This window comes from Sceloporus occidentalis, unplaced genomic scaffold (assembly GCF_023333645.1).
Source record: "Sceloporus occidentalis isolate IW3139 unplaced genomic scaffold, rSceOcc1.0.p SCAF_1, whole genome shotgun sequence".
Taxonomy (NCBI): Eukaryota; Metazoa; Chordata; class Lepidosauria; order Squamata; family Phrynosomatidae; genus Sceloporus; species Sceloporus occidentalis.
Window position 1 is genome coordinate 62,234,270 of NW_028316981.1, and position 18,352 is coordinate 62,252,621.

At 43.6% G+C, this 18,352-nt stretch overlaps 1 protein-coding gene across 5 annotated transcripts in view; it reads left to right on the plus strand.

The window, feature by feature from the left end:
- Positions 1–18,352, plus strand: part of FAM120A (family with sequence similarity 120 member A) — a 97,103-nt gene that overhangs the window by 63,125 nt on the left and 15,626 nt on the right. For 4 of the 5 annotated variants that reach the window (XM_089522983.1, XM_089522967.1, XM_089523002.1 and 1 more), the window contains 3 exons: positions 6,409–6,658; positions 8,340–8,454; positions 16,501–16,710. In XM_089522983.1, coding sequence (XP_089379109.1) covers positions 6,409–6,658; positions 8,340–8,454; positions 16,501–16,710 — 575 coding nt within the window. The remainder of the gene's footprint in view (positions 1–6,408; positions 6,659–8,339; positions 8,455–16,500; positions 16,711–18,352) is intronic. The other variant, XM_089522992.1, reaches the window with a different exon arrangement.

The window sequence follows — 18,352 nt, forward strand, 5'->3', positions numbered from 1 at the left end:
GATGGTAACCTTGGCTTCTATCTTGCCTCTGCTTCACCAGGGACTCTGGTTCGCGACGGTCGATCTGAAGGATGCCTACTTCCACATAGGGATTCAAGAATCCCACAGAAGATTCCTCACCTTCGCCGTCGGGTCCAACGTCTATCATTACAACGTCCTCCCCTTCGGCCTGCAACAGCTCCGAGGGTCTTCACGAAATTCATGGCCCCAGTGGTGGCCTACCTCCATCAGAGGGGTTACAGAGTCTTCCCGTATTAGACGATTGGCTGTTCGCCGCCAACTCGGATGAAGAGCTCCAAGAAGCAGTCGTGTTTGCTTTGGACCTCTTAGCACCTCTCGAGTTGATTGTCAATGAGGACAAGTCCCACTTCTCTCCGACCAGACAGGTCAAATTCATCGGGGCCATCCTCGACTCCGAAGAATGCATCGCCTATCTCCCTCGGGACCGTTTCCAGGCTTTGTCAGCCTCTATAAGCCTTTGCCTAGCGCACAGGATGGTGAGAGCCAGAGACGTCCAGGTGGCTTTAGGCCACATGGCCTCTACAACCTTTGTGACACCGTGGGCGAGACTCCGTTTCCGTCCTCTTCAATCGTGCTTCCTCTCAGTCTTCAACCCGATGGAGGACTCCCATGCCAGGTGGCTCACGGTTCCGAGGCCTGTAGCCTCTTCCATGAGATGGTGGCTAGACTCCCGCAACGTCTGCGTCAGTATGCCCTTCAAGCAGTCCCAGCCTCAGATGACCTTGACAACAGATGCTTCCCTAGAAGCTTGGGGCATGCATCTGCTCGACCTCATCATAAAGGAGAAGTCGTCCCCAGAGGAGCGGGACCTCCACATCAACGCTCGCGAGATGCTTGCGGTTGAAAAGGCGTTGAGGGTGTTCGAGTCCAGTGTCTGCAACAAGGTGGTCCTCCTGAGGACAGACAACACGACCGTCATGTATTACATCAACAAGCAAGGAGGCACCAAATCCAAGACTCTGCTCGACATCACCCTGCAGATTTGGGATTGGTGCATCCCGAGACAGGTCCTCCTCCAAGCGATTCACTTGCCAGGAGAGGAAAACCAGTTGGCGAACCGCCTCAGCAGATCTTCCTCGGTGTGTCACGAATGGAGACTTCACCCAGGGACGGTCAGCGACCTCTTCGACCGGTGGGGAACCCCTCGGATCAACCTCTTCGCGACCGACAGGAACAGCCACTGTCCCCAGTTCTGCTCCAGAACGCGTATAGAAGGATCCCCCGGAGACGCGTTCGCTTTCGTCTGGTCGGGAGAGATGTTATATGCCTGCCCTCCCCTCTGATCATCAGGGTAGTGTCCAAGATGACAACGGACCGATCTGATGCGATACTTGTCACCCCTTGGTGGCCGAGGCAGCCCTGGTTCCCGTCTCTCCTCCACCTCTCCAAGAGAGTCTTCCTCCGACTCGGCTTCCGTCCAGACCTGCTGTCAATCCAGGACGGCCGGATTCTACACCTGGACATTGAGAGCCTGCCGCTGGTGGCGTGGAGGCTCCATCCTTAGCCTCACTGCCGGATTCGGTGAGGACGGTGATTCTGGCTGTCCAGAAACCTTCCACTCGAAGGTCCTATGCTTCTAAATGGAGAAGGTTCAGTCACTTCCTTGCACAAAGAGACCTCTCTCCTGCCCAGGTGACGACTCCAGTGGTGCTGGAGTTTCTCATGGCGCTTCTGGATGCGGGGCTATGCCTCACGTCCATTAAGTGCTATCTTTCAGATATTTGCTCCCATTTCCAGTTTGAGGGCAAGCTTTCGTCTTTTAGGGACCCCCTTGTTAAGAGTTTCCTAAAGGGATGTGCTAACCTACACCCCCCGGTGTCGGTACCGGCGCCGGCTTGGAGCCTGGACGCTGTATTGTCCACGTTGCAATCCAAGCCTTTTGAGCCAATGGCCACAACAGACTTGAGATTACTGACTTGGAAAACTGCTTTCCTTGTGGCCATCACCTCTGCCCGCTGTGCAGGCGAACTTTGTGCCTTACGAAGGGACCAGCCCTTTCTTAGTTTCCATAAAGACAAGGTTGTCCTCCGTACCGACATCACCTTTTTGCCTAAGGTGGTGTCTGCCTTCCATATGTGTCAGGACATTGTTTTACCTACCTTGGCTGCCAACCCAACTTTAGATGTTGAGTGTAAACTACACGCTCTGGACGTAAGGAGGGCTCTAGCCTTCTATCTGGACAGAACTGCAGGTTCGAGCCGTTCCGAGAGACTTTTTCAATGTTACTCAGAACCAAAGAAGGGATTGCCTGTGTCTGTGCAGAGGTTTTCGAAATGGGTGGCCAGTACCATCCACCTCTGCTATGAACTGTTGGGCAAACCTCTCCCGGCCAGGGTTTGGTCCCATACAACGAGGGCGGTAGCGGCATCCTCCGCATTTCTGTCAGGGATTCACTTGGAGGATGTTTGTAAAGCTGCTGTTTGGTCCCAGCCCCTGACTTTCATAAAACATTACAGGCTGGATACCAGGGCCAAACGGGATTCAGCCTTTGGGAGAGCAGTGTTGGTCTCAGGGATACATTGATTGCACTGGTCTCCAATGTTCTGAATTGTTTTCAGGTTTATGCAAATGCTCTGCGTTGTTTACATGCCTATGTAAGTGTCTTTCATCAGTTACTGTTTACAACTACCGTGGTGTCATAAGTCTTTCTCGACTTGATACTCCCGTCTTGGGTTCAACATTTATGTTGTTATGTTTGAACTGTTATTGGCCAGGTTGGCTTATGTTGCACCTTCATGCTATGTTTCAGGGACAAAAGACTGACACATTTCCTTTTGGGTTCAAGGTTTTTATTGTACAGAATAAATACACCTTGTTTGAACCTAAATTGGTCTCAGGACACTCCCTCCGCCGCTTACTTAAGCTTGTCAGTCTAACCCATTTGTATGATTTGCAGAGACCACGAAGAAGAAGGACAGGTTGCTTACCTGTAACAGTATTTCTTTGAGTGGTCATCTGCGAATACATACAAATCCCACCTGTCCTCCCCTCAGTGTCCTGCTCTTTGTGGCTCATTATCATGTCGCTTCCGCGGCGTAACTAAAAGTTGCAAAGTGTACTTTGCCCAGTGATTCCAGAAGTTTCTGAACAGCACTGCGCAGGCGCAGTGAAACCCATTTGTATGTATTTGCAGATGACCACTCAAAGAAATACTGTTACAGGTAAGCAACCTGTGCTTCCCACCCCATCTAAATTTAGTGTAGCTGAAGGTGAACACGTTGTCCAACATTACCTTTCTAGAAGTAGTTATTCATTATATAAATGGATCAAATCATAAATTCAACCTTCTGTTCTGTTGGAAAGCTTTTCAAATCAGTGTCATGAAGAACTGAATTAAGCACACTGCTGCTTTGTATTCTGCAGTAAATAGGTCCCTATCCTTGACTGTACACAAAAACAAATCAGCAGCAGCTCTGTCAGAATACCACCAACGTCAGAATTGTGTAACTTTTTTTTTATGTTATTACTGGAAAACTAAAATCTAAGTAATGGGCTCAGTGAACTAGGAATTACAGAACAATGTAATAATCCATATTTAAACCTTGGACCAAATTTATACAAGAAATGTACAGTATATTTGCATGGGCTATGCTGAGTGTAAAGGATGTTTACCACCTGAGATGCTAGACACTTTTCAGGAAGGGGAAAGGACGCAGAAGGGTTTGCACTCCTTTTCCTTACACAAATTCTAACTGCCAATATTTTTCTCTGATGCTGTTTTAAATAGGATAAATGTTCATTGGCGACAGAAGGTATAGATCTAGCCTTAGTCTGGGTTTCAAATTTTTTTGCAGGTTTCTTTTCACTGAACAGAGGTAATATTTCTGCCATCTGCATTTCATTTTAGACACTGCTTGCAATTTAGAGAGGGTTGAATTTAGGTTGGCAGTAGTGCTAGACATGTCCCAGTTTTTATAGAAACATCAGAGCTGAAGGGAATAGCAGAACCTTAAGAAGAGCAAAAATTAACATTTGCCAGTATTGCCAGTTTTTCAGATTCTTTGTCTCTGACCTTCGCAAATTTCAGTTAAAAATACATACTGGCTGGTGTCTTTAAATTACTCTTGCACAAGAAGTGAGGTCACTTTCTGCTAGAGCCTCCATATAGCTGTAGGGCACCGTATCTTCATATCACAGGGTGTGGACGTTTTGGCTTTCCATATATTGTTTGACTGTCGTTTCCATCAGTCTCTGCAAGTCTTGTAAATTATGAGGGATAAGATTGTGTGTTCATCATACTATTTCCAAAGCTCTCTTTCCCATCAACCGCAGATGGGAGAGTTAGAGTAATTACAAAGATGAAATACTAAGATGTAAGCCAGTGTGTGTGTAGAATGAAAACAAGAAGGAATGATATCTTGACTGAAACTACATTCTCTTATCCTGTGCTGAGCAGCTGTTCCTTCCCTTAGTCAGGCTGCACATATGAGGCCATAGTGTCTCCTGTTAGGGTTAATAACTGAAGATGCCATTGAGCCTTTTTCCAGCTTGTACTTTAACTTCCTGATTTCTTCCAAAGGTAGTATATCACAGTTTCCTAGTTTGGATGAAACAGGCAACTGTGAGTTAATTGAAAGCTTTCATATTACATTTGTGTATACCATGAATGGTGGAAAGATGTGGCCAGTGGTTCATTTAGATAGGTTTATTAAGATAGATTTTGCCAAACATGGCTAGTGTTTTTCTTTGGTTTGAGCAAACTGCTAGAAGTTGAGATCTTGGTAATGCTGAGCAAGCTGTATGTTGAGGGGACTCAAATGAATCAAACTCTACGTTCAGATAAGCAGCCTAATCCCAACTTTCACTTTTGTGGAACCTTGGGGCTGTACAGACTGGCCTCGGGGCAGAGTGGGGGCTTGGTGTCTGCACACTCTAATGCTGCCCAGATGCCAGTGTCATGCTGTGTGCCCAGTTGCACAGTGGGGGATGTCATAGCACTTTTTGATGACACAAAGATGACACACTTTGTTTTGTATTTCACAGTATGGGTCCAGTGTTAGTTTCTAAAATGAAAGCAGACCCACATCTTAATAGAAAGGAGTGCCGAAAAGCTGCTGCCACATCAGCAAGAGTACCTTTTTGCTGACTGCTAAAAGGAGCAGTATTTTGCAGTTCTTTTTGGCGCCTGTAAACTGTCGGATCGGGCCCATGGCATATAGTTGCCGCAGCCCCGATCCAGTGAGGAAAGGGATGGTAGGACACTGCTCTAAAGAGGCAGACTGTTTAGTCCCTTTGATATTGTAATCCGCCTTGAATCCCATTGTGAGAGAAAGGCAAGATATAAATCCTTGAAATAATTAAATAACAGTTAAAGCTCAAGATATCCTTGTTTTGCTTTGCTTTGTCTCTTCTTCCTCCTTAGCTTCATTCACACCCTGCCCTTTTCCCTAAAGAAGGGGTAGGCAACCTTTTTGAGCCGGGGGCCGGGTTGCTGTCCCTCAGGCAACTGGGGGGCCGAAGCCGGGGGGAATTTCCACCATCCTCCTCCTCCTCGGCGCAAAGGCTCCTTGGGAAGCCCTGTGCGCGGGCGCACAAGTGGGGCATGTGCACACGCTCCTGGTGGCCCATGCTGCGGCCCGGGCAGCACGCGCAAGGAAAGAGGAGCCCGTCCGTCCCCTTTGGCCAGCTGGCCAATGGCTGGCTGGCCAAAGGGGACGAGCTCTTCTGTCCTAGCCTTGCATGCGGTAGCGGCGGCAGCGCTGCCCAGGAGGAGGAGGAGGTGGGTTGGTGGCCAGCTGCCCGCATTAGGGATATGGCATCCCTAAGCGGCGGCAGTGGCAGGACCAGGCTGGGGCCGGTCCTGCCACCGGGCCGGATCATGCCCGCAGGCCAGGGGTTGCAGACCCCTGCCCTAAACCATGGCTCAAAGCTGCTGTTCTCTGCTATATTAAGTAATCCGAGCTTCTCTGTAACACAATGAAAGGCTCATTCAAAAAGAAGGAAATTTATTTATAAGCAGAATAGTTTGCCTGCTTATTAATAAATCAATAAAAGCACAAACTAATGTGTATAGGCCGTAAGGGTGGGCCATGTCCATGAGTATTGCTCATCACTGAGTTTTTAACAGGAAGTCCACTTAGATATAAACACAAAAATCATACTGATTTCAGTTGGAGAAAGTTGAACTAATGTTTAACTCTGTCATTTAAATTTGTGGAAATTAAATCTGCTTTGGTTTTAGAAAAAACAATATTGGGTAACTGCTTGTTAAAGGCATTTCATAAGGGAAAGCACAGTGCATATATTCCGTCTCAGAGCCTATTATGAGATTTATCTGTAAGGTGTGAGTGTTTTGTAAGTGTAAGTAGAATATTGTGTCAAGAATTTGCTCCAAGTTTTTTGCACACCATGCTGGAAGTGTTTGGTTTCTTTTTTCTCCCCCTGTAGTTTCACCAGTGATAATTAAAGAATGGGCTGCTTACAAAGGAAAGTCTCCCCAGACCCCTGAGTTGGTAGAAGCTCTTGCATTTCGGGAATGGACTTGTCCCAATTTGAAGAAACTGTGGCTAGGGAAAGCAGTAGAGGACAAGAATCGACGCATGAGGGCATTCTTGGCCTGTATGAGGTCAGATACACCAGCAATGTTAAACCCATCTAATGTGCCCACTCACCTTATGGTGCTTTGTTGTGTATTAAGGTGAGTATATTGACTGGTCTTAGTCTATCTACAAACATCCCCTATATGGTTTTGAAATAACGTCAGTTTACCTAGTGTGCCTGACAATTTCCAAGTGTGTGTTGCCTGTATTCTAGTTTCTTAAGCTTTTTTGACATACTTGGAAGTGATAACATCTTGGTTTTCATTATCTTTATATTTTGATTGCGGTAACTCTTGTAATATTGCTATTAATTTAATAGCTGTCATGTAATTCTAAAATACACCTGTATAACCTCATAATTAAGAATATGCTTCATTTCCCCCCTTTTTCACGAGAAGCAGAAGCTATTAAATGTATTTGATGGCAAGCAAAAATGTACAGGAATACGGCATCTTATCAACTGCTGACCAAGGCCAGCTTTATTGTAGCCTTATAATTATTGAGGAAATTGTTGTTAACATTGCAATAATCAATAATGTGTAGGTGCCAAGAAGTAATGTAATAGTATTGCTTACATGTTATTTTCTTTATGTTGCTAAGATCCTTACCATCACTCGGTGCAGAAGAGTCCAGCAAATTGCCTAAATTATGCAACTAAATGCAAAGCCACCCCAGACCCCAAATGTTGAAGCTAGGCATGGTCTAAAAAGGCACAAAATTATCTGGAATAGTGCACCAGAAAAAAAAAACTTGTTTAGGCCATGGGTGGAGCAAAGGAGTAGAAAGGAATCAGGTTATAGGTCCTATCTATGGATTTGGCTCCTAAATTTCCCAGGGAGTCACAGAATGGGCTTTTTTCCGTGTCTCTCTCCCCTCTTCGGCAGCCCCTTGACAATCTGGTCCTGAAGGTTGGGAGATCTTTGGGAATGGTCTGGCATATAGCTGGGGATGAGATACAGATGGAAGGGGATATCAATGGAAATTTTCTCCCTTCTGTGAGTAGAAGAGAACCTTAAAATCCAAACCTGGGTATTTTGTCCTTGACATCAGCTAAATGCATGTAGTGTAGACTGGATGAATCTGTCATTGAATGTGGAAATATAATTTTATGCATTTGTTCCAAGCTTAGTTTAGTTTTACAAGCCCCACTTATTTGATCTTTTTTCATGTTCAGTTTATTAATTTAAAGACCCACTTGGGGTTTATTGCTGCAACATTAGGGCAAGAAGCATTTGATAAGCATGGTGTGCCTTTGTTCTGTATCACAGATGACAGAGATACATAAACAAATAAATGAAGGTAGTTTGAATGTTGGCATGACACATACAAAATTACAACCTTTTACAAGTGCACTTAACCTTTGATTTTGTTGTGTTGAAGTAAATATTATTAACTCATTACAGCTTGGCTGGAAAGAGTTTCTATAATGAAAAAAAACCCTTTCCATTTCCATGGTAGAGACTGCGGTGTGGCACAGGTTTCTGCTGAAGGAAGTTGAGGGAGAGAAACTCCCCCTGTTCTCTTTTCTCCATGATGTCCCTGTGCCACCTGTCATTGCAGAGGTGAGAGGGTGAAAGAGAAATCAGTAAATACTACCTCCCCAGTTCTTTGCTTGAACAGGCAAATCTTTTAGTCTGGAATTCCTCCATCCTGGAGGCATTATTTTAATCTTGGTGTTCTCTTGTTATACTCTTCTGTGCCCAGAAATCATAATACTATCTCACAATAACACTTAAACTTTTCAAACAGTGTTGAATCCAATATCATTTGTCATTATAGGTATCTGGTGCAATGGCCTGGGGTTCGGATACTTCGGCGCCAGGAACTTGATGCTTTTCTGGCTCAAGCTTTATCTCCAAAACTCTATGAGCCTGACCAATTACAGGAACTGAAGGTAACTTTTAAACTGGGCATCTGTGGGGCATTTAATGTACTGATACAAGAACTTGGAACAACAGTGTCCTTCTTAGTTAATACTCTCCATCTGTTTGTATTAGCTGTTCAGCAAAATAATCTGTGGGCTTGAAGTGTCTGGCTTCACCTCCTCTTGTGGTACAATTACTGATCATGATATCTTTTAAATGCCTTTAACTGGTATTGTCTTATGTTTTACATGAGTGGTTTTCAAACATCTGTCTTCAAGGAACCCTTCTTACATCACATTTTCATTTTCTTTTTTCCCCTTTTTGTTTTTTCTGAGAAGCCCTTCCATGTCACCCACAGGATTCCTGCACATCATAAGAGCATTCTGTGGAGTGATATAAAGACTTGGGTTACCCTGAACAAACTAAATGAGTCAACCACTCCCCTGCCTGTGTATTGAAACAGAGAATGTGGTATAAAACAAAGTGTCTTCCAGGCATTTTGTGCTTTGTTACCAGAGAGATGGATTGGATAAAAACTAGTATTTTTTGAAATGGATGTTTATGTAGATTGGATTTGATTTATTTGTTCATCCTGTTTGCATTTCAGCTATCATACACTGTCTAAATCTGAATGAAAACAAAACTTCAATGTAAATCATATTAAAGCCAACCCTGAGTGTAGGCTTTGCATTTCATGGCAGTTTGTCAAATATTTTCACATTAAGACTGAAAAGGGAGAGAATATTTGAGGCAGAGGTATATTCTTTGAGGTTCCTGTTACTCACACAAATGAATTATCCTGTGCATTGCATTTTTTTAAATCTTCTAAAGCGTTACATAAGTGTGTTGGTGCTAGCCACACCCACCTCCAGCAGCCCTATATGGGGACCTTCCCACTGACACTTCCAGTTCCTTTTCACCTGCTGACATGGCAGCAGCATCAGTAGGAACCATGTTCTTGAGTTTGATTGTCCTTCTCATCAGGCTTTCCTCAGCACATTTGGTTCCAGGTGGTTCTGGCATCAGCATTTGAAGCCAATCTTGCCCTTAGGGCTCTTTTTCTCACTAGCGTCCTTGAAGAAGATTCTGGAATAGGATGGACACCTAACATGTCTTCTCTGTCTTGGCAATGCTCATTTAGTTGTCTCTTGTGCCCACTGTACAACCTTTTTTCCTCAAACAAGAAGGAATAGAGAATTGCATTTGAAACAGTCTTGTATGAACAGGTCTTTGAGCATCAATTGCTGTCTGACAGACCTTCCACATTGGTCAATATGAAACTGGCAGAAATAGTTTCTAAGACTGCTGCCAATGTATTGTCCTCAGCTGGTTGCTCCCTTAGCCTTTCTGTTAAGCATTCACTTTCAGAGTCCATCTCTGCTCTGCTGTAAGGGTCTGCCCGTGTAAATAGTTGCAGGATAGGACCTCTGACTCCTGGAGTCCTGCTGCCAAAGTTTTTGCAGGACCTGACCTGAGCTGCCACAGTCCTGGAAGGATCAGAGTAAGCCAACAGGCACATCTGGCTCTACTCATGCAGGGCAGCTGGAGGTACAGTCATTTAAGGGCTGAATTGACCTCTCAATCCTTGACACAGCAACATGGCCTTCTGTGCTGCCTATAGCTACTCTGGTTGCATTTTGCCTTGTCTCTTGGTTGCATTAAGCCTTGCTGCATTTAGATCTTGGTCTCTCTCCTGACTTTGCCTCCTTCCTCAGCCCCATTGGACTCCTGGAACTCTGCCTTGTTGTGTTGAGACCTTGGTCTCTTTCCTGACCTTATCTCCTCCTTCTGGCCCATTGAACTCTCCAAGTTCACCATCCATGCTTTTGGCCCTGGCAGCTCGCCTCAGAATCCAAGCCACCCACACCTCAGATCCTGACGCTTGTTGAAGACTGCACAGTTCAGCATAGATAGTTGGGCCTCATGCCCGGTCCCTCGGACTCCTGGTGGATCCTTAATGGTGGCGATGAAGTTGGTAGCTAGTTTGTGGAAGCACAAGAAGAAGCATGCCAAAGATAAAGACAGTCACTATTCCCCAGCTTCCTGTCTCCGGGACCTCCTCACAAGTCATTTCTGAGATAGTTTAACTGCAAGAGCCAACCTATCCTTGAAATGAGATGACTGTGTCTAAATTTCAATCTGATGCTATTGTTTGAATCTCGGAGACCTTACAGTGCTCACCAGATGAAATAGAGTTCTTTTGGATTGTGAAAATTTTTGTCACACCTACTTTTGTTCAGCCCTCCACTTTGAGGGTGCTTCCTACTAAACCATTACCTCCCCTACCCTCTCCACCAGATCAACAGTTAGTTCGATCTAGATCTTCCACTGACTTTGACTCCTTGAGCTCAAGGTGTCACTCACGAATGGAGGCATTCAAGGTCCAGCTCAATGGAATATTCATATTCCTGTTATGAAAGTTCTCCAGCCTACTCTGGTACAGTGCTCCCGTCCCATCCACGACCTTGCCATCCAAAGATTTGACCATCTGTGGATGGCAAGTCCCATTGACTTCAATAGCCATGCATGCACGTGATCCCAATAGAACAGCTGTGCCCGTGCCACCATTGAATACCACGTGACTTGAGGTCCTACAGTTTTTGCCATGTAAGGGTGTGTATCGCCAGCTGCTCTGGGGAAAAACTGGCTTGCTTTTTCAACAAGTTTGGGGATGAGAATCATAGAGTAATGCTGATGCTTCAATATGAGGTCTGTAAATTGGGTGAGCAGCAGATTATGACCTCCCACCATGTAGCAGACTCTGGTGGCAACTAAATCCAGATCCTCCTGGCACAGATATGGTTTGACTTCAAAGTGTGCCTGCAGTCCTCCTCAAGCTTGTTATCACCGTACCTTTCTGCTGCCGTCTTCTGCTGGGCAGAGGTCAAGAGTTCAAGATTTCCCATTTCAAGAAGCAACAGAGTGACTCCTTCAAACGTCACCATTGACTTCCTCCAGGATTACTGCCTTGCTGTCACTGGATCACCAATGCATATGCCACCTTCTCATAACAGTCCCAAAAAAATCTACCCTATTTGAGCTGCCATTATCTCAAATTTTGGGGTTCTTGACATCATCACAAGAGTTTATGTCATCAAATTCTGGAAGTATCCTCCCTCAGGCATTTTTGTACCACACTGTCCTCATCCACATTACTTCAAGAAGTGGACATTTTCTTGCAAAAAGGAGCCCTTTACTAGATCTGTGTGATATCGGTCACTACATCCATCCAAAATGCAGAAGATGGTGTAGAAGATTTTGGCCTTCTATGTTGACAAGACTTTGGCTTTCTGGACTTCACAATGGCCCTCTGTGTGTTACCTTTTGGTGAAGGAAGGACTGCTGATTTTGGGTGCTTATAAGCTGGCTTGGAAGGACCCTCTGGTGTGAATTCAAGCTCACTCCACATGGGCTGTTGCCACATCTGCTTTTCTGTCTGGCAGACTACTGAAGAACATTTGTTGGGCAGCTACCTGGTTGCAGCCAATGACTTTTTACAACTCATTACAGAATGGACTCAGGGTTTGAAGCTGATAGTGTCTTTGGGAAATATTTACTGTATTCCACCATATCTTGATTGTACAGTGCACCTGTGTCATACACGGATGCACTATACGCGGCTTTCAGCATATGGTGAAAGCCACCAGGGACCACGAAGAAGGATGACAGGTTGCATACCTGTAACTGTCATTCTTCAAGTGGTCAACTGTGAACTCCCCCATCTTCCCATTGCTGTGGAAGTGTCTGTGGAACTGACAGTTTAGACAGGAAGGCCCATATATAGGGCTGCAAGAGGTGAATGGGGCTACTGCCAAAATGCTTATATAATGCTCTAGAATGTTCTGAAAGATCACTGCACAGGGGCAGGATAACCCATTTGTGTGAGTTCACAGATGATCACTTGAAGAACTACAATTACAGATATGCAAGCTGTCCTTCTATATTATGTTATTCAGAGCACCTATCTGGACTCAAATATAAACTAGCTGTAGAAGATACTGTCCTGTGTTCCTCTGTGGGATTATTCATTGTTCCCCTATTAGGTGATCTTGTATCCTATTTAATACCTTTTAAATGCTGGTAGCCAATATCTGGAGTACGTTCCATTCCAAAATAATAAAATGAATGTCTTAAATCCAACGTAGCACTGGCATAGCAGCATTAGAATTTCCTTTTCTTCTGCTACTCCTTTCAGATCTTAGAGCTGCCGAATACTGAGGCGGGATACAGACCACCCCTTTGGGATGACCTGCACCCGCCCCTTTCCCCGATGTATCGGGGTCTGAGCAGCCACAGTGGTAACCCCGGAGGCCCTGATCCGCTGCTTTTCCAGGCCTTGGGGAAGCAGAAAAACACCGCTTCCCCGTGGCCTGGAAAGGGGTGTCCTTAGGGCTTAATGCCCCAAGGACACACCAACAGTGGCGGGAAGAGAGAGAAAGGGGCCACTCGGCCCCTTTCTCTTCCGTATCGCTGGCGCGGCTGTGTAAAGACTGTGCCAACGATACACGCAGCCAAAGGAGCTCCATTTCGGAGCTCCTTTCGGCGCCGCTGAAAGGGCGCCATAAGCTCCCTGTAGCGGCACCAGCACATCACGGACGCGCCACACTGATTGGATGCGGTGTGGCCATCACATCAAAATGGAGGCGCCCATGTAGACAGGGTGCTGCCATTTTGACATACGGAGGATGTACTAGGGTTAGGGAGCGTCTGAATGGTGCATGCTCCCTAACCCTAGAATCGCCGCCACCACGCTACGTTTTGGCAGCCTGTATCCTGCCTGTGGAAGGTTTTTCAACTCTGTGGAGCATTTTGTGGATGCATCGGGATACTGCACTGTGAAGGGAAGTTTGCCACCACTTCTTGCTTCCACTGGATCCTGCTGTACCTCCAATGGAAGCCCAGCATTAGATCCTGTAATTGTAATTCTACTGACTCAGTTATATGGGGGTTTGTTTCTTACCTCATAGAGCAACAACACCATCCTTCTTATTTGGTCTGTGTTTTAAGAAAATGGACATAACTTTCCTGAAGGAAAGACTTTAAAGACTTTCTGAATTTTTAAGTCCTTTCATGTTTTATAGAGAAAATTAAAAAAAACAACATTAATTTTACGATTTTCCCTCCCTTCTTTGTCTTCATCCATAATTTAGGCTGTCATGTAAATGATCTGATTCAATGATCAAAGGCTTTGAAAGGAGGGTGTAAAGGTTCTGTTTAGAGTTACAGTGCTATATGGTTTAGTTATTAGTGAAACTATTCTGGAAATAAATGAAATGCAAATGGGAAGCTTGTTTTAAGTCAATGACCTAAATTGATCTTTTTAAAAATGATCATTATTTGTCTCTTACATATCATCTCAGAGCCCCTGGTGGGATGAAAAGCAATAAACAAATCTTTTAACAAATAAATTTAAATCTATTCATACCACACCACCCAAGAACACTGAAAAGCTTCTAACAACTCTTAGCACTTGGCCCTCTGAAGGCCATTAATGTGGTTTTAACAAATAAAGTAGTGATTTCAGATTTTACCATTGTAACATAAAAGCAATGCATGATATTGAAAGATGCACATAGGGAGGAAAACATTCCTATTAGAAGATATCAATTTAGAGAAAAAATACATGGAAATTCTGAAGCAAAGGTTTAAGCTTCTTGGTAAATGAAACTTTTTAATAAAGGTTCTGTCCCATCTGAAAGGGTCCTTTTCATTTTTGCTTGTCATGCCTCTTTCTATAGCTCTTCTTTTCCCCACTTTGCTGTCTTTTTCTCTGCTACTGCTCACTGCTTCCCTGCTAACAACTTGTACTTCCTTAGGGAGGCCAACCTCACACCATGACTCTATCGTCTGGTATAGGCTAGAGTTGAAGACAGGATGCTGGGCTAAATTGATCATTGGCCAGACCCAGTAAGGCAGTATTTGTATTCTGAATGTAAATTGCCCCAGTTAAATCAGTGTGAGATTAGCATTACAGGTGAGTGACTTGGAAAAGAACATACCTGGATGACACTAAATCACTTTATCAAGAATAAAAGGCAGAATTCACCAAGTTTTTATTTTAATTTTCAAATTTATGCATTTAGATAAATTCTCTGTACTGTCCTCAAAATTGTTCATCATTCTAGTAACCTAGCTTTGACAATCTAGGAACTAGAAAATTGTTTTGCATCAACAGTAGTGCATGCTTCATATTAGTTCTGCCATGTTGTGAGTAATGTATCACTCTGAATTGCCATACTGGTGCAGTACTATTGCAGATTTGACATGTGAGCTTGCTTTTTGGCATTGTTTTCTAAATTCTGATTAGACCAATCAGATTCACACCGGGAATTTAACTTAAATGCTATTGCTCCATATCCACTCCCAATCTGTTTGAGGAATAGCATTCACCTTCAAGATATACACTGATACTAACTGATTTCTGTACAGTTGTGTGGTTTGGACCCAGAATTGCCCTTTTATTCATGTTCAGGCTTTTGATATGAAATAGGTTCCTGCTAATGAAATGTGATACTTTCATTCCACATTTCTTGCTGAATGGTATTCTAGAGTGATCTCCCAACCCTTCAGGGTAGATTTTTGGAACAGCCCAGAATGGGAGTGGGGGGAGCTCTCCCCTAACCCTTTCTTCACAGTTTGTCAACAAACATACCCATGGGAATTTTTAATAAAGCCTGTATAGCTGGATAGTGCAAGAAAATTGTCAAATAAATGGGCCACCTGTTAATTACATCAGCAACTACTTCTTTGTTAAAAATTCTAACCTTGTTGCTTTTATCAAAAAAAGTTGAGAATGTAACTTGGAGCCTATAAATTAGAGTGTGTTTGATTTTTCTAGGCATTCAAATGCCACAAAGCGAGTCCAATATATTTTCTTGTATATTAATCCTTGAATAATTGTTAAGACGTGCAATATGTTTTTCAGTATTTCTGAGTATTATTATTCTAAATATATTGGTAGGGAACATAAATCTTTATTTTAATTGCAGATGTTTGCTATCCTCTTCATTACACTAATAAGTATACCTGTCTAATTTCCTGAGCACATGTTATGAAACAAACTTTTTATGAACCAAAATTGGGTATATTTATTATTTATTTCTTTTTACTCTGAACTTGTTCAGGCATTCTTTGTTTTGTCCTGCCCCCAGGGAGAGTTCTAGCCCAGTCACCAAAGAGGGAAATAAATAAAAACAGCACTTCAGAAACACCAGTAGCCATGAGAAAGCAAGTCCTCTTTATGAGGGAGACAAGGGAGATCCTGAATTCAGATAGTGAAATCTAGATTTGTCTGTTCAGTTCTTCTGCAATTGTGGGAGCATGCAGACTTTTTTTCTTTGCAAAGAAAGCCAGAAAGGAGGGAGGAAAGAAATATCCAAATAGGCCCACTCCTTTGAAGTGTCTTGTTAACAGTGACCTTTAACTTCTACAGAAATACAGTTCTCAAATTCAATTTTATTTGTTCGCCTTTTTAAAACATGCCATTAGAAGTCTTAATAAAGAAAAACATAGGCGGGATACAGACCGCCATAAAGTACGTCTTCTATACGTACTAGGGTTAGGAAGGGGCGGTGCTTCCGCACCCCCCTAACCCTAGTACGTATAGAATACGTACAACATGGCGGCGCCCCTTCCACATGGGCGCCGCCATGTTTACGTATCGGACGCTGAGCGTCCGTACGTGTCGCGGCGCCTATGACGTCGCGAGTCCGCGCCAGGCGCCTCGCGACGTCATAAAGGCGCCGCAAAAAGAAGCTCCGAAATGGAGCTTCTTTTTTGCTCCGCGCGGGAGCCGCGCGGTTTGGCTGCTGCGGCTCCCTCGCGGAGCAAATGGCGCCGGCGGGAGACCGCCGCAAAGCGGCGGTCTGTATCCCGCCACATAACGAACTACACATCTCTGAAGACTTTTTCTGTGGGCTTTTAAAGAAGATTAATTGATTGCAGAGCTACATGACTTCATCTCTTTTAAAAAAATAGTCCTCCAATGAGTTCTGAGTAGTTATTTTTTAAAGAAATTTTAATCCTGGGACTTTTTATGGCACTTAGTCAACCGAGGTTTCATTTCTGTCTTAAAGATTGAAAATCTAGATCCTCGAGGAATTCAGCTATCGGCATTGTTTATGAGTGGTGTTGACATGGCATTGTTTGCAAACGATGCTTGTGGGCAGCCAATTCCATGGGAACATTGTTGTCCGTGGATGTACTTTGATGGCAAGCTGTTCCAGACCAAGCTTATCAAAGCAAGCCGGGAGAAAGTTCCCCTCATTGACCTCTGTGATGGTCAGGTATGTTCCTTCCTGGTGTATGTGATACTGGTTGAATCCCATCTTGGGAGAACGGGGGGACATTAATTCAATAAATTAATAAATTGTGATTCACTAGTTTTCAGTGAAATCTGTAAATTACATTTCTCAGCAGCAGCAAATAAAGTAAAATTGATATTTTAATTGCCTGTGGTATTCGTTTCAGGGGTAGAGGAAAAGCTGGTAATACATTTGTGTGTTTAAATGACAAATAGCATTATTGAATACAGCTCTTTCTAAAGATTTGCCCAAATTAATGTAGAATAAATTGTTTAATGTGTTCATTTCAGTAAAAGGTAAGTGCCTTAAATTCTGTGACATTCACCGTAGTATGAGGTTCCCCTCTTCTGTGCAGCTCTCTGCCCTCATTCAGTGACAGCACTGGATACTGATCAGGGCTAGCTTTTAATCAATAAATGATTTTGTACAGCAGGATATTAGACGAATTTGGAAGCGGTGACTACATTGTATTCATAGAGTAGATCAAAGGTAGGCAAACGGGTGCTTACCAGATATTTTGGCAGAATGTCCTATTAGTCCCAGCTGCAATGAGCAGTCATCAAGGTTTACTAGAGTTCTTCAAATCTTCTAGAGACCACGTGTAATATGGTCATTCAGTGGCCTAAGCACTGGTTTGCTTCCTCTCTGTGACAGGTAGAAGGCAGTTATTTTGAAGGAAAGATTTGGCAGAGTTTTGTCTTCTTCCCGCATCCTGCAAGATCAAAGTTAGCCTTAAATATATAAAATGATTTGCCTATGGTTTTGATAAATTTTGAAAATACATGGATTCCACCTTGTGTTGGGAAAAGCAATGTAATCATTTACCTTCTCTTTTTTTGAACAGAAGAACATTCATGCTGTATCAGACCAAAGTCCTTTCTAATACCCTATTCTTTTCCTTCAGTGATCAACCACATGTCTTTGGGAAGTCATCAGCATCTATGCAATAGCACCCTCCCACTCACATTTTCCAGCAAATGGTATTGAGAGTCATACTCCTGGTGGCAAAGATAATATCTAGCTATTATAACTAGTAGCCCTATTCTCCATGAATATGTGTAATGACTTTCTAAAGCCATCCAGGTTGATGACCACCACCAGATCTTGTGTTAACAAGTCCCGTACTTGGCTATGGACAGTGTGAAGTACGCGTTTGTGTTTGTCCTCAGTCTTCCACTGTTCAGTGTACTACCTAGGGCTCTAGTATTACGAGAATGGTTATCCATTCTCTCCACACCGTATATAATTTTATTCACCTTTATCCCTCCCCCGCTTATTTGCCATTCTCTGAATATTGTGACCTTTTGTCTTAAGGGACTTGCTTGTAATTTGGAAAACTCTTTTCTGTATCCTTTTTAGTTCTGTAATAATTTTTTTTACAATTCAGAGACTAGAGCTGGGTACAGTATTACAAATGGAGTCTTACCAGAGATATAGTTGTCAAATTTGCAGATGACACCAAATTAGGAAGAGTAGCTAATACCCCAGAGGACAGGACCAAAATTCAAAATGACCTGAATAGACTAGAAATTTAATATGGAGAAATGCAAGGTACTGCACTTGGGGCGAATAAATGAAATGCACAAATATAGGATGGGGGACACCTGACTGAATGAGACTATGT